The sequence below is a fragment of the Galdieria sulphuraria genome (assembly GCF_000341285.1).
Source record: "Galdieria sulphuraria unplaced genomic scaffold scaf_7, whole genome shotgun sequence".
NCBI lineage: Eukaryota > Rhodophyta > Bangiophyceae > Galdieriales > Galdieriaceae > Galdieria > Galdieria sulphuraria.
In genome coordinates, this window is record NW_005178468.1 from 79,351 (window position 1) to 97,504 (window position 18,154).

Sequence of the window (18,154 nt, forward strand, 5' to 3'; positions counted from 1 at the left end):
GTATAAAAGTTATTGAATGTTTCATTTATACAATTAAGTGTTGTCATTCCTTAAAAATAGTCAACTGCTCTTGGTCTCTGAATAGCTTTCGAGTTGTTGACAGCTGTTTTCTTGTCTTGAGATTTGGGTCGAACATAGAGCAAGGAATCTTCGGGGAGCTCGTTTGTTTCCACAAACTCTTCCTCTTCACTATCTTCATCAAATATAGCTCGAAACAACTCTGTGCTGGGTCGCTCAGACCGAAGTCGTAGAAATTCGCTATTTATCAAGCTTGTTTCTTCTTTCTCTTCATCCATAGTGTCGGCCTTTATATCATCTCTTTGCGACTTATCTTCCGTCTTTTGGTCGACGGATTTTTCGGTTTCGAAAACCGGAAGTTCAGAATATATACGACTTGTTGTTCGTTTGGATGTTTCCCCTGTGACAGTAGGTTGAGGAACGTTGAAACGCTTGCAAAGCAACCTTGAAGGTTGCCAGAATCGTATCTCGCGCTTCGATTGACCCACGGGAAGTCCTTGAGATTTCCTTGTATCTTCCAAAACTTTGGAATGAGTCTCTTGAGATGCCCTGTTATTATTATCTTCACTTGAGCTGGTAAACCTTTCTGTCATCGACTTATTCAGTTTGTCCAGAATCTCCTTAGACAACCCCGTTGTAGGTCCTTTGGAATTATCCACCAGTTGTTGTTCACCGGTATCTGTCAGATCAACTTTCTTTTTTGGTCCACTTACACTTATAAGTGACTCTCCAAGGAGAATGCGACGATCTGCTGCATTTTTGACGCTTGAAAGTAAACGCTTTGTAGTCTGAATACCACATGTGCTTGTATTGTAGGCATACTTGTCCTTATCTGGACAGAAACGAAAATCATACATTTCGGGAACTGTCGGAGCCGAATAAACTTTTCTCTTCTTTTGTTCATTAGCCATATGAAATTGAAGTTTACCTGCCAAGAAGGCATCATTGCTTGATGGTTTATCTACTTCCTTGAAATCATCTGCTCCTTTTTTAGACAGCTTTGCTCGTTTTTCGACGGCGTCTTGTATACTTTGTAAATAATCTTCCTGCTGGTTGTCGAATACATCATATTCGTCATCATCTTCTTCTAGATAACTGATTGACTGTGTTTGGTACAGCAACCCTTGAGTCGTTTCGCGTTTTGGTCCCTTCCAATCTAATATATTCTCTGTGTTGTATCCTATTCCTGAAATATCATCTTCGCTACGTAACGAATCTACTCGCCAAGACACCTGATGACTTTTCAAAGGCAATTCAGGACCATATACCTTCACAACCGGTGCATTTTTCACGTTTCCTTCTTCTCCTATTACACGAGTATCTCTCCAACCTAACTTTCTTAACATCTGAAATCCTAGCGAGAAACTTTCTGGTGAAACTTGCAAAATATCTTCAGAAAAGAGTTGAGAAGAAGCTCCTTCAAAGGCTCCTTTCTTGGATTGTCTAGAAGCTCTGTGGCTTTCGTGATTTCCCAAACAACCAAAATAAGGCTTTACATCTAACGGAAATCCACCAATAGAAAATATTGGATCATCGTCTTCAACGTCCTCTTCATCGATGAGTCCTTCTAGTCGATTTCTAGGTTCTTGTCTGGCTCGTTTCGTTCGAGAAGAATAAAAAGAAGAAGGAGTCCTATAATACGTTGACAAAAAATTTTATATCAGTGATGACGGGTTTGATAGATAAGTGGCTATCCATACCATCCTTCCTTGGAGCCTACAGAGTTGAAATAGCCTGCTGAGAAACCTCCTTTGAAAGCTCCATGTAACCTTTGACGACCATTCTCATCTCTCACTTGCTGAAAGAATTCGAGGGTTGGCGCTATCCTTGAAAATAAACAAGTTCAGCTAAGCGTATTTAGGAAAGAGTGAGCTTGCTATACTTTTGAGACTGGGACTGCTTTGGTGGTACCTGGTCCTCGTCAAAAGGTGTTCCAGTAAGCACCCAATCACCAGTTCGTTTTGCTTCGTGCCTGGGAACTTGCTGCATTTTAGACTATTGGTATATATTTACAGTTGATGGCAGCAAACAGGGCAGCATTCAAGCCTCGACAATTTTATTGTGATTCCCAAAAGGATGACATTATCAGATATTTTTACAGACGATCGAACTACTTTCCAAGTTGTTTAGTAAGAAATGGAGTTGAAGCCTTTGCTTTTCAACTTACCATTTCTATTGAAATATGAAATGTTGCTTGGTGAATTTATTTATCAGTCTTTGTTATATGCAACTTTCAAATGACATTAAAGCCAACGTTCGACTTTAGAAATGACTCGATATTCAAATGGATAAGTTTGTTTTGTACTATTCGGTTTTACTTAAAACATTTGAGATTCGTTGCTATAGAACGAAAATCCTTTTTACAGCAACAACAATTATAAGAACAACTCCATCTTTCCAATTGGTTTTGCCATCTTGTCCAACATGAGTGAAGCGAGATCTTCTCCTCCCAGTCAAAACACTAGCCTTTCCGGTACTCCCAAGTTGTTGTTTCGTATTATCAAAACGGAACGCCCCAAGCCGACATTTCATGCTCCAATACCTTTTATTCGTCCATTGTTTTATGAACAAGTTGACCGTAAGTCAAGCTATGAAAAAGATTTTGAAGTAACCACACGCGAAAGTTCGCCTCGGACCGCTGAAGATAGCTGTTTTGGAATAACTTCAAATGTATCACATACAAGCAACTTTAACATCTATCGTGGAGAATCGGTTCACTTGACTTTGGTATTGCTCAACGCGTCGAGCTCAGATCTCGGTTTCGTGAGTGTTCTTGTACGTTTACAGACATCAGAGGGAAGCTACTGTCTGTTGGATACCCAATCTTCTCCAAATAATATATTTACAACTCAAGCTTCTCTGGAATACAACTTGCAGTTTGTTGCAAAAGTTGTGGGAAATTATGCTTTGCAGTGTTTTGCGTTTTACACAGATGTGGATGGTCAAGAACATACGATATCTCAGTCTTACCGTTTTACTGTCCATCTCTGTTTGAACTTTATCTATGATATCCGTTTGGTAGAAGAAGAAACAGATTGGGAGTTTTTTGCTTCATTGCATCCTTCAAGTGTTTATATCGTGGACTGTTTTATATACAATGTTTGTCAACTGCCAGTTTATTTACATGAGGTTCATTTTTTACTTTCAGATAACATTGGCTGTGAAAGAGGCTCTAAAGAGGATCAGAATCCTTCGATAATAGTAAAAGATTTGAACATACCTTCAGTTGGTGGAGAAGAGCGAACAAATGAATCGCTTATTTTGAACCCGGGAGACTGTCAAACTTTTACTTATTTGGTGTATAGTGCGATAGAGGATCCTCTTCGTAGAAAGTCCTCTTCACGAGCGAAGAATGTTCTTGGAAGCATATATGCCAGTTTTACTCGTTTTGGTGGAGACCGTGTCGTATTGGATCCCGCACTTACTGTAGAGGAGCCTAAGATGAGTCAGGTTTCTATGGTGACTATAGAAGTCGTTGGAGTTCCTTCAAAGATCGTCGTTGAATGTCCTTTTGTTGCTACTATGAAAGTTGTTAATCGTACATCGCAATCCAAAAAGTTTTATTTTCAGGTAATAGAAATGGTAGTTTTTTTTAAAAGTTGATTAATCTATATACAAAAGGTAAGAAGAGACAAAGTGGGATCTATTGTTCCCATTGGAGTATCTGGGCGTCTGTTGGAAACTTTACAACCGAATCAGAGTTGCAAATTGGACATGCAACTCATAGCATTGGAACCTGGTGCTCATTTCTTATCCGGTTTTCGAGTCGTTGATGTGGAGTCAAGGGAATATTATGAAGCAGCATCCAAAGAAGTAATTGTTCATTCAGTATTGGAAGAAAATATTGAAGAAATGGAATAGTTTAGTTGGAACAAGTTGATATGCAAAGAAACCATTTTCGATAAGATATTTATTCATGTCTATATGTGTACGTTTGATGATAGAGAATGTTGTCGTGTGGACGTTCTCTCTCTCTCTCTCTCTCTTTTTTTTTGGTTATATATATATATATATATGAAAGGAAATATAGTTGTTGTATGAATGGATAAAATTGAAAACGAGTTTCTGTTGTTTCTGGAAATCAGTGTTGCATATATATATATATATATATATATATATAGGAAATGAAAACGCAAAGGTTGAGATTCCACATCCTCTATTGTAAAGTTGTTGGAACGATGGCATTTCCTATTCCATGGGCGTGGAATGCGTTCTTGTTCACAGCGAAAACTAGTTTATAAATTCGAGGAACACTCTATTACAAAACAATTCCAAGACAGTAGAAATGGCATCATAAACAAACAAAACGTTGCAGAAAGACATATTGGAGCTATACGAGGTTCGAGGCAACATCTACAGTTTCTCTGGGAGGCTGCGGCCGTTCAGATGATTCCTCCACTATATTGTTGACTGCAATATTGTTGGAGACTTCTTCTCGAGGACTTTCTGGATTCACTGGCTCGTTGCTACTTGCACCTAACAGAGGTGGTGACAATATTGAGCTATTCAACTCTATTGCAACTTTGATGGTCTCGGGTGACGCTTGGACGTCAGCTGTTTCGTCATTTCTATTTGACGAGGTTGTAAAGTCCTGCTCCTGTGGGTTTTCCGTATTTGGCTTGTGCACTATCTCTTCGGTTTCCTGTGGTGTACCTTGTTCTACCGTACTTGCCCTTGTTTCGTTTTCTTTTATTGTTTTCGAGGATAGTGCCTCTTGTATTGTTTCCTTTTCTACGTTTTCATTCTCTAGGGGTACTACGGTTATCGTTTCTGATACAAAAGTTACTTGTGTGCTGGTTGCGCTGTTGCTACGGTTGACTTACCGACAGTCTTCTCTTCTTGTTGTTTTCTATTTTTTCTGCCTTTTCTTGAGGAAGACGGAGTGCTTCTTTTAGGAGACTGTTGCGACTGAGCAAGAGACGCAATAGCTGCTTCTGCTGCTTTTCGCTTGGGTCGTTGAGATTCCATAAGAATTGAGAGCACAAAGAAATGGGATACTTGGATCAATGGAGAGAGGGCGAATGAAGAATTTCGACACCCCAAATCAAAAGAATGAGATTGAAGGGAAGGAGAGAAAGCTGCTGCTTGTGAAAACTGAACTTACACGAATGGTTTGTCTTTTAGGGGATATCCAAGCAATTCGTGAATAGCATAGGTAACTAACTATATTGCAAGAGGAGCTTTTGGAATCATTGGGTAGAATAGTGGTCATTGTGAAGGATAGTCGTTCCAAGGGATAGTTTGTGTTTTTTTAGAGAACAAGAATATACAGGATAGCAATTGAAAAAGAGGGTGAGAATAGGAGATATTCAGAGCTTCTTATTTTGAGTTTTATTTCTTTATGTTGAGAACATAAACCTCCCCAAAATGGAAAACAAAAGATATATCTCTTGACCACAAGGGCGTGTAGGAAGATGATTGCCATGCAACCCAAGGAGTTGTTCCCATGGCGTTGTCTTGCTCAGCTCTTCACCTGCATACCTAAAAAGCAAGTTTTGATCCGATACTTTCACACAAACCCTTGGAGATCGGAAAATTTGATCTCCAAAAACACTATCTTAGGAATTGGCAACCCTTTGCTTGATATAGTCGCTGCGGTAGGCAAGTCTAGCTATTCGAAAAGAATGAGAAGTTCCTTAATTGTTCGGTAGAGGACTCTCTGTTAGAAAAGTATTCACTGAAACCAAATAATGCTATTTTGGCAGAAGAAAGGCACTTGCCGTTGTTTGAAGAGTTGAAACGTTACCCCGTTGAATACATTGCTGTAGGCTGACTTTTGTTGTTTGTCGTGCAGTGTTAAGATTCCAGTTGTTGTTCAGGGTGGAGATGTCCTCAATTCTATTCGCGTTGCTCAGTGGTTGTTGGATAAGCCGGAATCGACAACTTATTTTGGTGCAGTTGGGACGGACGAGCATTCGAAACAACTTCAAAAGTGTGCCACTGCGGATAGAGTAGAAACACATTTTGAACACAAACCTAATCTACCAACAGGTATGTGAAGTTGCCTCGCTAGAATCGGAATCTGATTGGTTGATAGGAGTTTGTGGTGTCTTGGTGACTGCCAAAGGGTTTTGTCGTTCGTTGGTAGCCAAGTTAGGTGCTGCAAGTCATTATTCTGTCGAGCATCTGCGTGCAAGGGAACAGTGGGAATTGGTGAAAAAAGCACAAATTTTCTATTCTAGTGCGTTCTTTTGTGCAGTCTCCCCAGAGTCACTTTTTGAGCTAGGAACTCATGCTTGTGCAAATGACAAAACATTTTGTCACAACCTGGCAGCGCCTTTTCTTATCGAAAATTCTAAATACTTCCAAATTTTAAAAGATATACTACGCTATGTAGATATAATATTTGGAAACGATGCCGAAGCAAGGGCATTTGCAAAGTCGATGAATTGGTCCACACAAAATGTAACAGAGATTGCTCAAAGAATGGCAAGAGAACCTAAAGCAAATGCATGTCCACGCACAGTGATTGTGACGCGGGGAACGGAACCAACTATAGTTGCTATTGGCAGCAGTCGTAGGCTTTGGTCTGTGGAGGAATATGGTATTATTCCTTGCGACCCATCTGAACTAGTAGATACAACAGGTGCTGGGGATTCATTTGTAGGAGGCTTTTTGGCAGGTTTAGCAAAGGTAAGAAGAGAAAATTTTGCATGGAAAACAATAGAGAAATATTCCAAAGGGAGTTGGATTAGTTGAATGTATTGCACATGCGAATTATGCTGCAAATATTATTGTGAAAAGGCCGGGTATGTCATGAATGAGCATAAGCCGCTGTTATTGAAGCATGTGGTCACCTACTTACTTAGGATGTAACTTACCTAAACAAGCCAACTATAAATGGCGCGGATACACACTTCGATATTGAAACCAAACACATATGTCTTTATTCAATGAAAGAGTTTCAAGATGAGCATATGAAACCATTCGTGTTTGAATACCACTATATAACGTTTACGAATATGTTTCCTCGGTATCATTTGAAAGGAATGACTAGAGTGTGTTTAGTAGACGCCTCTTTTTCCATAAAAAAACGCACCTTTAAAATATGGAGACGACGTAAGAAATTGGCTCTTTTTGAATCTGTAATATTTCCTTCTTCGTTCTTCAACATATTTCTATATAGCAAAGCTTCGTGAAATGCTTTTTCAAATCAAATGCAAAGCCTACTCTAGACGTTGAATCTCCTTCACGATATATTCCTCTCCATTCTGTGCATACTTTTCCATGACCTTCAAATAATACTTTGCGTTGCGCTTCAACTGGCCTTTCAAAGAGGGATCACGACTAATAACTTCTTCAACAGCACCCTTTGCTTTTTCCAGATTTCTACCCTTTGCTTTGATAAACTCACGAACCGGTGTCTCAAGGGCTTTAATTCGACTAGCTTCAGCACTGGGCATCCCACCGACATCCAAATCAGTGCCCACGTGTTTATTAATGAAACGAACAAAATCTACAGCAGCACGACCAGAATCGTATTCAACAACGTCCTTCTTTTTGGTTGCAGGGAAAAATTTGATAGTGGGAAATCCACTGACATCGAATCTCTGTGCAATATCCCGGTTTGCATCTGCGTCCAACGATGCTATTATGACGTCACTAGAGTCTTTAAAGGTCTTTGCGACCTTCTCATACTGAGGCTTCAAGGCTTTGCAGTGACCACACCATCTAGACCAGTCAAACCTACGTAAGAGACGAAAGAAATTACCACTTACGGGGCATAAAACTCGACCAAAACATTTTTCGTAGGATCCAAAACGATCTTATCGAAGTTTTCTGGATTGAGCTCCACCACATGGACCTCTTCTTTGGGTAGACGAATGACGTTCGTTCTACCGAGTTTTTGGTGGATGAAGTCTGCTAGAGACTCGGCTGTTCTAGAACCGGAAAAATCTTCAGCGCTTGCTTTATCTACTTTCTTATCGAACCACTTTATGGTTGGAAAACCTTGGACGCCAAAACGCTTTGCCAGGTTGGAGTGTTTGTCAGCATCAACCTGTGCAACTATAACGTCCTTGACACTTTTGGCAGCCTCTCCTAATCTTTCATATTCTGGGGCAAGATTCTTACAGTGCCTGTTGCTACCTTAGTGGGGACATAAAGACTGAAAACCAGATCTTACCCACACCACGGTGCATAAAATTCTACAAGAGCTGGTTTTGAGCCATCCACTACTCTGTCAAACTCTTTCTCGTCAAGATCAGGATAATATAAAGCTCTGGAAAAGGTACAAAAGACTGACAACAACCCTAAAACCAACAACACCTCTTTCGTCAACATGGGTGCGCGCCACCAAAATTCTTCTGACAAGAATTCCCGCTCTATCCTCCCCTAAAGCATTTTTCTTTTGGAGTCATTTGGCTATGCAGAAAAATGCCAATGATGGTGATGGATGACATTAGTACAACTCCTCCTCGTTCTTTTTTTTCCGTTTCAGAATATTTTGTTACAACATAATGTCTCATACATTTCATAGACACACAGCAATGTTTCGCACATCTGGCGCTTTCGAAAATGGCAGTCTTCATGATATGCAACAGAAAACTTCAATCCAACTCCTTGAGCTCCTCCCAAAACGAAACTTCCCACGTATTTCCCAAGTTATAAGCTTATTGGCTACTCTTCTTTCACTTTTTTTGTTCTTATGTGTATTACTGAGGCTTTCTCGAGGATATGTGTATCAATCCCAGTTTCAAAGAAGGTTCGAAGAAAACGCAATACGTAATCCGACATTCAAACTATTAGGAATGTCTGATGAACAAGTCATACAGTTAGCAAAGAAGACTGCGCAAGAGCCAGAGAATGTTGCTCAAGTATACAACTCTGAAGTATTCCCTTACGTAGTTGATAGAACCGGCATCGTGAGAAGACCTGAAATTGTCAAATACTTCATATTTGACTTTGAAAGATGGATGAACTTCACTAAAGAGATGAAAGCGCGACGTGAAGAATCCGGCGCTACAGGAGGCTGTAAATAAGTTTCAGAAATTCTAGTACTTTTCTGTCATAGAAAAGATTTAATAAAGCTTATGAGAGTCTCATGACTTGAAAGTATAGACGGCTGAAACTGGGTCCAAAGGCGACTATCGTCTGTTGCATTAACATTTGAAAATCATTTCTGGGGATCGAAGATTCGTGTTGTCCCTTACGATGCCAGTTTGGCAGTTTTTCTTTTCGCACATTATTCTGGCAATTCTCTTGTGTATTCTAAACTGTCCCAATATACTTTCAGACTCTGTTGGTTACTTGGAAGAAACGAAAGGAAATAACTCGTCTCTTGGGTTTACCGGGTTGATTGAAAACTTCTCAGTAACACCCAATTATAAGCCCTTAGAAGAGCAATTTGCTCCAGCGAACAGTTTTATTCGAGAAAGTTGTTTGTTTTAAAGATAAATTAAACTGTATCTGACAAGTTGTACGATTTTGATAGGTATTCAAGGGACCCATGACCGACACGCTTATGTAACGCTACTGTATGGCTCGTCATATTTGTTACCTGTACGGGTTATGATGCAGTCCCTTCGAGTAAATAGTCCAGACAACTTTAGAAAGATAGTCTTGGTTACTTCGGATGTTTCAGAGAATGCTATTGCACAACTCCACAGTGAAGGAATAGAAACTCGCAAGATTTCTTCTGTAAATAATCCATATGCAAAGGATTCAAAATACGACGCACGGTTTGATGAAGTTATGGCAAAGTTGACGATTTTTAATATGACCGATCTGGATTCCGTTGTATATATTGATGCAGACTCCTTAGTATTTGGGCCTTTGGGTGATCTTTTTCACTGTGCGGACTTTTGTGCAGCATTTATCAACCCTTGCTTATTTAATTCGGGAGTGATGGCTTTGAAACCGTCTCGCACTGTATTTGAAGATATGATGCAAAAGCTTCCTATTCTTCCAAGCTATGATGGTGGAGATCAAGGCTTCTTGAACTCCTATTTTTCTTCATTATATTATGCCCCTGTATTTGATCCCTCTTCCGAAAATGGTACTGGAGGACCGCTTAGAAGACTTCCTTTTGGTTGGCATCTCGATCATATACTATTCTATCCTCGATTCCGTTGGGAAATTCCGGAGAAGCCTTGTGGCTCAATGAAAATTGTGGAGTTTCTTGGGGGTCCTTTTTTAAAGCCTTGGAAATGGTGGAGTTATCTTATTTGTGATTTGAGTTATGTTTGGTTAGAATATCGCATGCAGTTGAAATTTCCCTATCCTCCTGGTTATATGACTGGATGGGGCATATTCTTACGTTGTGTTTGTATCTATTTGTTGGCGTTTGTAGGAATCATATCGCTTAAGAAGCGTTATGCGTATCCACGTATTCTTGTGACAAAGTTTATTGACATGTTATGGTCTTACATGCCTTTTCGTGAAGAAATCTTGTGGATTGTCATGGAGCTGATTCACGATAGAGCCTTTTTATTATTCTGTTTAGGCTTGGGATTTTTTTTATGGGTTTTGACTACTGCAGTTTCTTGTATGCTTATTCCAGTAATGTTACCACCTTGGCGTGCAGCGATATTGTATTTACATTACAAAGCTTTACTTTTTGGCTACAGTTTGATTCTGTTTGGTCTCTTTTGCTCTTCACACGCAAAAAGTAGCGATTTTCTAAAATGGAAGGGCAAACCATTTACTGTTTGGATGGAATCTTTTGGTAAGTTGCTTTTGAATGTGAACATCAGCCAACTCAATGACTGTCAGTTTGGATTGGTATCGAGACTTTCTTTGCTCCTGTAGGCTTCTATGTCTTCTGGCACATTCCTTGGAAGACTGCATTTCAAAAGGCACTCTATGGACTCTTCACTATAGGATTTTATCTTTGTGTCATTGCATTTATGTTTTGTCGTGTAAGCTTTCTGTGGCTTCGTTGGGGTGCTGCGAGATACGAAGCACAAAGAGCGAGAGCTCGTTCCCTGCCATTGGTAATTATTTATGCAACTTTTTTGTTATTTCTTACTACTCATTTGTGTAGGACGAAGGTAGCAATAATTGGAATGTAGACATTACGGATAGTCGTTTCAAAGTTTCGGAACCTTCCACTTCGTTGTATGTTTCTCCAGTAATGTCATCTTTCCAAGTAAGATGATATCCTATCTTCTGCTGTACATTTAATTGATTGTTTGATGATAGGAGAATGCTCGAAAGCGAGCTGCTGAAAGTAGAAGTCCTTATAAAACTCAACAATCCTGATAGAGTCCATTTATCGATATACTATCATTTGATATTATATGAATAGATATTTTATGCAATAGATTTACTTCAACTGTACATTTGCGATAGACTCATACATCTACCATCATCATTACCATCATCATTCCCAGTATCCCACAACTTTTACAGTCCTAACGTATCCGGTTGAAGTGAAGTCGTCACCAAACCCATCAACCACAACAAAACCGATAATCCAACGACGGTTGCCAAAGGAATCCAGGTTTGTAAATAATCTTCGCGTTCCATATTTTTGGAAAATTCTTCACAGTTGCACTTTCAAAAAAAAGATCATAAAATATTCGTCAGCACTTACTTGACCGAAGCGCAAAGGGATCTTTTCCATCGAAAAAGTCGTTAACTCTAGAACTCGTTGTACTATCAGCCCTTGTGCTTTGTACCTTTTCTTCAACAGTACCACGCCTTTCCTATCGATATCCTTGAGTCAATCGAACGTCAAGCAATCCAAATACAAAAACTGAGTGCTGCTTACCCTTTTACCTTCCCATAAATGACGCTCTGAGCTGTTTCCAGGTGGCACACTGCCATATTCTAACAACCACGAGTCGAGTATTTTTTCTAAGAAACTGGCAGAAACTTTGGGGTTATCTACCACATAGGCTTTGAAAAATTTACACTGGTTTGGTTGCAGTTTGGCATGAAAAGCAATCTTCTTTTGTAAATTCTTGGTATACCCAACATAGCAAAGGAGATGGTCATCATTGTACAGTGCATAACAACCAGTTCGATTCTTCTCACATTCAACAAACAATCACAAGCAAAGACGAGTACTTACCCAACGAAAGCTTTTGGCATATATTTCGTCGATGGGTATCATCGGTAACTCTTGTAAATAACGAGGCCGTGACTTGTGGTTGGTGCTCATGATGAAAAAGGAACGGTTCCGTTGATAGTATTTGGTTGATATCCACGGAAGCTTCCCATTCATCCACTTGCAACTATCACTTGTGAAAACTCGTCGTGGTGGTTTCCATGTCAAAGACAATAACACAAACATGCTCAACCCACAAAGATTTGTCTTAACAAATTGTCATACGAGTGTCTATTGTGGAGCAGTTTTTAGATGGAAGAGAGTGGTAAGGAGGAAACGGAAGCCGATGATAAAGAAAGAGTATTGGAAGCGTTGGAAGATTTTCGTAGACAGCACTTGTAAATATTCTTTGGTTCAAGTAGGGTAAAAATACTAACTTTTGACTACGAGGTTGCAAGTAGCTGAAACTCGCAATTCTCTTGCCCACTCATTTTATACCACAGGTCAACAAGGAACTTCACAAGCTTATCCAGCCATGGTAGAAAATGGAAGATGCGAGCAAGATAAGAATAGTCAATACCCAATGGAATGCGCCAAAGGAGTGGGAAATGGCCAACAAAACAGACGAGGTAGACGAAAGAGGACTATGTATGCAACAGAAGAAGAAAGAAGAATGGCAAGGTTCGTTTATGTTATCTGTTACGGATGTGTTGATTTCATTCTTTGAATAGAATCCTGAAGAACCGAAGAACTGCCGAAGAATCTCGCTTGAGAAGAATCCAGAGAATACAGGAACTTCAGAACATACTTATAGAGTCCCAACAACGCGAAGAGAAGTTGAACGAGGAGATTGTCCAATTGAGACAAGAACTTGCGTCGCAGGTTGCTGAAGTAAACAGATTGAGAGCAGCATTGCTACGTCGACAAAAATGAAAATATCGACAGCCACAAGTCATGTAACAATACAAAGGGTTACTACTTTTACTAATCTTCGACTAGTACATAATCCAACTATTCATTTTGTTCTATATCCTTGAGGATTCGATGACTGCCATTTCCATGTATCTCGGCACATCTCATCGATTCCCAATTCGGCTTTCCAACCAAGAAACTCCTGTGCAAAGGAAGGATCTGCATAGAGAACTGCAACGTCGCCTTCTCGACGAGGTACTATTTTATAAGGAACAGGTTTTCCTGAAGCCTTATGGAATGCATTCACCATATCCAAAACTGAATAACCCTAAAACAACCAATTGATGAATATCCCATTCTTCACAACAAAATTATTATCATTACCTTGCCTGTTCCTAAATTTACTGCCACCCAACCTGTGGGACTCTTCTCCATTTTATGGAGAGCAGCAACATGTCCCTTGGCTAAGTCAACGACGTGGATATAATCCCGAACTCCCGTTCCATCATGAGTTTCATAGTCATTTCCAAATACACTCAGTTCTGGTAAGCGCCCTACAGCAACTTGGGCTATATAAGGCATCAAATTGTTCGGTATTCCGCTAGGATCTTCACCAATAAGACCACTCGGATGCGCTCCAACAGGATTAAAGTATCGAAGGACAACTGCATTCCAACTACTATCCGATTTGTAGACATCTTTCAAAATTTCCTCGATAAAGAGCTACATTTCACAGATTAGGTTTCCAACTAACAGTTCAGTGTTTCACAAACCTTGGTATTTCCATAAGGATTGGTTGTTCCCAAAGGCGCGTCTTCCTTTACTGGCATGGTTTTCGCAAGGCCATATACAGTTGCAGACGAAGAAAAGACAATATTTTTGCAGTCATAACGCTGCAGCATACTTACAAGATTGATCGTTCCAGTCAAATTGTTGTGGTGGTACTTGAGAGGTATTTTCACACTTTCTCCTACTGCCTACGTTGTCTCAGCAAGAACCAACAATAGAACGCTGGAGAGCATACCTTAAGCACCGGCAAAGTGGATGCAACAAGAGAAAGTGTACTCTTTGAAAACCTTTTCTAAAGCGTCTACGTCCAGAAGATCCACCTTTTTGAAAATAATCTTGTCTGGTTGACCAGTAATTTGTCCCACTCGTTTCAAAGACTCTGCAGATGCATTGTACAAGTTGTCGACAACCACCGCTTCATAACCTGCGTTGATAAGTTCTACAACAGTATGTGAGCCAATATAACCAGCTCCACCGGTTACTAAGATGCGTTTGGTTCCACTGGCCATTTGCCCAATGCAGGAAAAAGATGAATGCCAAGAAACGAAGGAATATTCAACCATTGTAATAAACTATTGTTATCCATGGTTTTACAACGTATATATATATATATATACTTCTAGGATTATTATCAGGAATTAGCTGGGATTGAAAGAGAATAGGCGACTAGTCGAGAAAGAAATTGCATATTTACTAGCTATGTACTCATATAGTTGCAATAGATAGCATAAAAACAATTCATCCTATTGTACACCCTCAATTGGTATAGAAACGATAGGTCTTTCTCTTTCTCTCTCTCTCTCTCTCTTTCTCTCTCTCGCTTCCCGAAAATTCTCTTCCAAACAACGAAATCCGGAAGGTGCGTTTGCCACGGACGGTCCAGAATTTCCAAAATAGATATTTTTGGGATATTTTTTTTGAGAGAATGTCGACCTTCCTCGAATGATGTGGTGGATAATTTATAAATTATTCCTATTGTTGGCAAGTTGAGTGGAAGAACCTGGAAAGAGTCAACAAAAGTTGTTACTTATTTAATATATCCATTTCGTTGTGAGAATATTTTGAGGTGGCATTGTTTGTCGAATTGCGTTGCTATCCTTTAGCAACAGGAGTGTGACTCGTTTGTAAGTGCTCATGAGTGCCGTTGAGTCAGAAAGAGTCAAGCAAAGAGAAGAAGAAGAAAGAGAACAAAATTACGAGAATAACAGTATCACGTCCCTCAAGGACCAAGTAGATAAACCAGTTGAAGAGGATAATCGAGTGAACTCTCTGAATAACCAAGATGGGAGTTGGAAGGTTATCGACGCTCAACCTTTGATGGACAACTTGAATGGTCCAACAGTTACAAGTGCACAGTTGCAAGAAACTGCGTATACTCACTTGGCTCGAACCAATTCGGATACAAATATTGCTGTCGCTGCTCTGTTCGAGATAGCTGCTAGAACCGATGCAAGTCGTGTAACTCATAGTACAGAGAATAGAAAAGAGTCCTTTAGCTCTAGAAATGAAAGTATGACGGCTTTAAATGCGCGACATCGCAAGTTTCGAAGACAGTGGAACTCTAAGATGACTCCGGAAGAAGTACACCTGGCCTATTTACACCGCATGAAAGAAGAAAGTGAATCTGCAAAGGAGGTTAATATTACTCGTCGGAAACGAAAGAAGGAGCTATCGGACTCACAAGACGAGAAAATCTCAAAGGATGGATATTTCGAAAAAGATAGTTTTGAAGAGCAGCATGATAAATGGCCTGCTCCTCCGAATTCTTCTTCGAATAAGGACGTGGCATTAGGATCTAAGAGCGATTCCGACGACTCGGATATCTTGGAAGGAACCGACAGTAGCGGAAATGGGAACGGTAGCAGTAATGACAATAATACAGGTACTGGTAGTGGAAGTGGATCGAATCATGGACATTCTGTAAAAAATCCTATCCGTCGTTCTCCTGCTTTGTCAACTTTTGAGAAAAATGCGGAAGTGGATATTTGGCGTCGTATGAATTTCAAGTCAGACGACTATGTGGATAAGCTGGATAGCAATAAATTTTTGTCCTTATCGGGTGTAGGAAGCTCGTTTAGTGACTTGAATCAATTTTTGGCGCCGTCTATAAGTTCAAATGGTACAGCTTCGAGTCATCGGAAGAAGATGCTGTTTGGGGAAAGATGCAGTGCAGAAGAAAGGAAGGAGAAGCTTGAACGTTATCGCCGTAAGCGTGAGGAAAGGATTTTCCGTAAACAAGTGAGATATGATGTTCGTAAGAGGCTAGCAGAAAGTCGTCCTCGTGTTCATGGTCGCTTTTGCAAGCCTTCTGAACAGCAAACACTCTCTCACACTCAAAATGACAAATAACTTGTTGCTGTACTTTGTAAATATGTCGTGGTTAGGAGACAACACGAATTGTTGTGTGTATTGTATTTTCTTTAGGGATACTATGTTGGGTATGATATGTATAAAAGTGAAATATTACCGCCTTCTTATTTCAACTAGACAAAGTATGTATTTTTATTCGGAATCTACTATCTTTAACGCTTTGCGTGCCATGGTCAAAGCACCTTTATAGTTTTTATGAACTCCTATAAATCCCGTAGCATGTACAAACACGCAGTCTGGTATACCCACCACACTACTCAGTGCATCATCTCGTAGGCCTCTCCAATTGGAGGGCAAAGGCTTTCTGCTCTTGAAGGATTGTTCTGAGAGACTAACTGCCTGGACACTCCAAGAGCCATCTTTTCGTGGATACAAAACATATTTGATGCTCTTTGCTTCGTCATTTTGAGCTACTTCTTCGAGTTCATAAAGATGCGATTTCCATGGACACGCAGTTTCTAAGACTACAATTTCTAATGAGTCATCTATGGAGGCTCTCCTATCAAAAGCCTCTTTTACAATATTTCTGGCTGGAAGCCAAATATTAGCACTCTTCTTTACAAACTCTATAAATTCATCTCCCGCCAGCTTCATCGCCTTTTGAAAAGCTGTCTCTTCATCAGGGTCACTATCATTCCAAGCTGGATTCAAACTTCCTACTCGAGCAGAAAGATGTGTATGAATGGAATATTTCGGTGCAACATCGGTATCATAAGCATTGACTCCATTATCAATAGCATCCAGTTCCTCTACAAAAGAGTTGTAAACATGTTCGAAAAGAATACTTCTATTCGTGTCGTCCATGTCCGGCAAAAGTTTGGTGAGAATTTCTCTACCAAAGTGCTTGTAGACTAGTCCAGCACTACTTAAAGGGATAGAAGTTTTCGCCGAAAAAGTTTCAAAGAAACCGCGTTGATGATGGTCGAAACGAAATATAGTTGGGTCATAAACACCTCCAACGTCAACAACGCAGTCCATCTGGGATAAAACATTCTATTTCAAGAGAATATGCTTAACAATTAACTGGGGGCAAAGGAATCTTACTTCTTCTCGGGTCCTAACAACTGAGGCATCTCTAAAATTATCCGTAAGCCTTAATAAAAAACATGCCAAAGCTTCATCGCAACTGCACAGAGTATGTTAAGAAATCTTCGCTAGCAAGTGATACGTACTGAAACTTTCCATTGTGAGTACCGATTCGTTTGGTGGTCATAGCCATAAAACTCTTCCAAATGGTTTTTTGAACTCGGAAATCACTAGGAAAAAGCTTCCAGTTAACTTTGATATGCTTTGACAAAACTGGAAAATAGTTGCAGAGAAATGGCAATGAAGTGGAAGTTCTGATAATCAATCCCAAGAAGCGCATAGTAATTGGAAAAGTCTTTTTAGGATTGTGCATGCCGATGGCAAGTTGACAATGATAGAAATAAAAGACACTTTTGACTCCTCCAAACAAATGTTTCAAAACAATTTATGAGAATCAGTGTACTATTCACTCGCCATCGTATTCCCACAAGATATTTTCGTTACCAGGAAAACCACATAGTTGCGCTACAGTAAGCAACTACACAGTTCTGCACAGGCCAAAGCAGCACAACAAGCAGCACAACAGGTAAGACAAGTTTGAGCGTCATCTCCCCCTCCTTGATTCATAGGAGATCTATTCACAAGTCAAATTCGAAACAAGTTGATAAATGGCGTATAGATTACATACTGTTGCTGTTGATAGTTGGGGTCCTGAACATAAACGACGTTAGGAGGAGGTTGTGGATAACCGCTGTTGGGAGGATATCCATAAGGGTCTTGCTGTTGTTGATAATAAGGTTGTGGAGGTTCACTATAGTTGCCATATGTTGGTTTTTCATTGTAATATGCCATCACTTGGATAAAAGAATAGTTCAATTGCACGATCAGCAAAATTGTGATTCAGCCAAAGGAATGTGACACGCTCTCTCCTCTTGGATGATATGTCCTTATTGAATATTCGATCCGTACTGAAGAACATAGGATATGAATTGATGAACAACTAATATATGTGCAATGATCAGGAAAGGTAGTCTTTTGTAGCATTGT

General features: G+C 39.9%; 13 protein-coding genes across 14 annotated transcripts; 6 read left to right on the plus strand and 7 right to left on the minus strand.

The window, feature by feature from the left end:
- Nucleotides 1-9: 9 nt before the first annotated feature.
- Gasu_11940 (uncharacterized protein) lies at nucleotides 10-2,100 on the minus strand. Its single transcript, XM_005707981.1, has 3 exons — nucleotides 1,901-2,100; nucleotides 1,719-1,844; nucleotides 10-1,650 (listed from the first exon to the last, which is right to left on the minus strand). The coding sequence occupies exons 1-3, from the start codon at nucleotides 2,005-2,007 to the stop codon at nucleotides 51-53; spliced, it is 1,833 nt and encodes a 610-aa protein (XP_005708038.1). The 5' UTR covers nucleotides 2,008-2,100; the 3' UTR covers nucleotides 10-50.
- A 320-nt stretch (nucleotides 2,101-2,420) lies between these two features.
- On the plus strand, nucleotides 2,421-4,083 carry Gasu_11950 (uncharacterized protein). Its single transcript, XM_005707982.1, has 2 exons — nucleotides 2,421-3,588; nucleotides 3,640-4,083. Exons 1-2 carry the CDS (start codon nucleotides 2,443-2,445, stop codon nucleotides 3,877-3,879), a joined length of 1,386 nt encoding a protein of 461 aa, XP_005708039.1. The 5' UTR covers nucleotides 2,421-2,442; the 3' UTR covers nucleotides 3,880-4,083.
- Nucleotides 4,084-4,237: 154 nt separating this feature from the next.
- Gasu_11960 (uncharacterized protein) lies at nucleotides 4,238-5,400 on the minus strand. The gene is made up of 2 exons (XM_005707983.1): nucleotides 4,842-5,400; nucleotides 4,238-4,788 (listed from the first exon to the last, which is right to left on the minus strand). The coding sequence occupies exons 1-2, from the start codon at nucleotides 4,984-4,986 to the stop codon at nucleotides 4,349-4,351; spliced, it is 585 nt and encodes a 194-aa protein (XP_005708040.1). The 5' UTR covers nucleotides 4,987-5,400; the 3' UTR covers nucleotides 4,238-4,348.
- A 10-nt stretch (nucleotides 5,401-5,410) lies between these two features.
- Gasu_11970 (adenosine kinase) lies at nucleotides 5,411-6,931 on the plus strand. Its single transcript, XM_005707984.1, has 6 exons — nucleotides 5,411-5,615; nucleotides 5,672-5,782; nucleotides 5,838-6,009; nucleotides 6,056-6,651; nucleotides 6,701-6,767; nucleotides 6,828-6,931. Exons 1-6 carry the CDS (start codon nucleotides 5,433-5,435, stop codon nucleotides 6,884-6,886), a joined length of 1,188 nt encoding a protein of 395 aa, XP_005708041.1. The 5' UTR covers nucleotides 5,411-5,432; the 3' UTR covers nucleotides 6,887-6,931.
- Nucleotides 6,932-6,935: 4 nt separating this feature from the next.
- Nucleotides 6,936-8,430, minus strand: Gasu_11980 (protein disulfide-isomerase). Its single transcript, XM_005707985.1, has 5 exons — nucleotides 8,144-8,430; nucleotides 7,737-8,096; nucleotides 7,189-7,689; nucleotides 7,058-7,136; nucleotides 6,936-7,011 (listed from the first exon to the last, which is right to left on the minus strand). Exons 1-5 carry the CDS (start codon nucleotides 8,299-8,301, stop codon nucleotides 6,973-6,975), a joined length of 1,137 nt encoding a protein of 378 aa, XP_005708042.1. The 5' UTR covers nucleotides 8,302-8,430; the 3' UTR covers nucleotides 6,936-6,972.
- Nucleotides 8,431-8,440: 10 nt separating this feature from the next.
- Nucleotides 8,441-9,141, plus strand: Gasu_11990 (uncharacterized protein). Its single transcript, XM_005707986.1, has one exon. The coding sequence runs from the start codon at nucleotides 8,478-8,480 to the stop codon at nucleotides 8,997-8,999; it is 522 nt and encodes a 173-aa protein (XP_005708043.1). The 5' UTR covers nucleotides 8,441-8,477; the 3' UTR covers nucleotides 9,000-9,141.
- Nucleotides 9,142-9,150: 9 nt separating this feature from the next.
- On the plus strand, nucleotides 9,151-11,331 carry Gasu_12000 (transferase, transferring glycosyl groups / transferase, transferring hexosyl groups). The gene is made up of 5 exons (XM_005707987.1): nucleotides 9,151-9,397; nucleotides 9,452-10,684; nucleotides 10,732-10,952; nucleotides 11,003-11,107; nucleotides 11,161-11,331. Exons 1-5 carry the CDS (start codon nucleotides 9,172-9,174, stop codon nucleotides 11,218-11,220), a joined length of 1,845 nt encoding a protein of 614 aa, XP_005708044.1. The 5' UTR covers nucleotides 9,151-9,171; the 3' UTR covers nucleotides 11,221-11,331.
- A 4-nt stretch (nucleotides 11,332-11,335) lies between these two features.
- Gasu_12010 (hypothetical protein) lies at nucleotides 11,336-12,130 on the minus strand. 2 transcript variants are annotated; one of them, XM_005707988.1, is made up of 4 exons: nucleotides 12,035-12,130; nucleotides 11,732-11,989; nucleotides 11,555-11,666; nucleotides 11,336-11,501 (listed from the first exon to the last, which is right to left on the minus strand). In XM_005707988.1, the coding sequence occupies exons 1-4, from the start codon at nucleotides 12,122-12,124 to the stop codon at nucleotides 11,365-11,367; spliced, it is 597 nt and encodes a 198-aa protein (XP_005708045.1). In that variant the 5' UTR covers nucleotides 12,125-12,130; the 3' UTR covers nucleotides 11,336-11,364. The 2 variants fall into 2 exon arrangements, with proteins under 2 accessions (XP_005708045.1, XP_005708046.1); XM_005707989.1 differs by having other exon boundaries at nucleotides 11,555-11,677.
- A 10-nt stretch (nucleotides 12,131-12,140) lies between these two features.
- Gasu_12020 (uncharacterized protein) lies at nucleotides 12,141-12,971 on the plus strand. Its single transcript, XM_005707990.1, has 3 exons — nucleotides 12,141-12,408; nucleotides 12,461-12,691; nucleotides 12,742-12,971. The coding sequence occupies exons 1-3, from the start codon at nucleotides 12,323-12,325 to the stop codon at nucleotides 12,941-12,943; spliced, it is 519 nt and encodes a 172-aa protein (XP_005708047.1). The 5' UTR covers nucleotides 12,141-12,322; the 3' UTR covers nucleotides 12,944-12,971.
- Nucleotides 12,972-12,975: 4 nt separating this feature from the next.
- Nucleotides 12,976-14,290, minus strand: Gasu_12030 (UDP-glucose 4-epimerase). The gene is made up of 4 exons (XM_005707991.1): nucleotides 13,947-14,290; nucleotides 13,696-13,899; nucleotides 13,307-13,645; nucleotides 12,976-13,250 (listed from the first exon to the last, which is right to left on the minus strand). Exons 2-4 carry the CDS (start codon nucleotides 13,822-13,824, stop codon nucleotides 13,026-13,028), a joined length of 693 nt encoding a protein of 230 aa, XP_005708048.1. The 5' UTR covers nucleotides 13,825-13,899; nucleotides 13,947-14,290; the 3' UTR covers nucleotides 12,976-13,025.
- Nucleotides 14,291-14,820: 530 nt separating this feature from the next.
- On the plus strand, nucleotides 14,821-16,180 carry Gasu_12040 (uncharacterized protein). The gene has a single exon (XM_005707992.1). The coding sequence runs from the start codon at nucleotides 14,846-14,848 to the stop codon at nucleotides 16,058-16,060; it is 1,215 nt and encodes a 404-aa protein (XP_005708049.1). The 5' UTR covers nucleotides 14,821-14,845; the 3' UTR covers nucleotides 16,061-16,180.
- A 5-nt stretch (nucleotides 16,181-16,185) lies between these two features.
- Nucleotides 16,186-17,500, minus strand: Gasu_12050 (uncharacterized protein). Its single transcript, XM_005707993.1, has 3 exons — nucleotides 17,254-17,500; nucleotides 17,126-17,207; nucleotides 16,186-17,074 (listed from the first exon to the last, which is right to left on the minus strand). The coding sequence occupies exons 1-3, from the start codon at nucleotides 17,478-17,480 to the stop codon at nucleotides 16,214-16,216; spliced, it is 1,170 nt and encodes a 389-aa protein (XP_005708050.1). The 5' UTR covers nucleotides 17,481-17,500; the 3' UTR covers nucleotides 16,186-16,213.
- Nucleotides 17,501-17,505: 5 nt separating this feature from the next.
- On the minus strand, nucleotides 17,506-18,040 carry Gasu_12060 (uncharacterized protein). The gene is made up of 2 exons (XM_005707994.1): nucleotides 17,796-18,040; nucleotides 17,506-17,741 (listed from the first exon to the last, which is right to left on the minus strand). The coding sequence occupies exons 1-2, from the start codon at nucleotides 17,957-17,959 to the stop codon at nucleotides 17,633-17,635; spliced, it is 273 nt and encodes a 90-aa protein (XP_005708051.1). The 5' UTR covers nucleotides 17,960-18,040; the 3' UTR covers nucleotides 17,506-17,632.
- Between the last annotated feature and the right edge of the window lie 114 nt (nucleotides 18,041-18,154).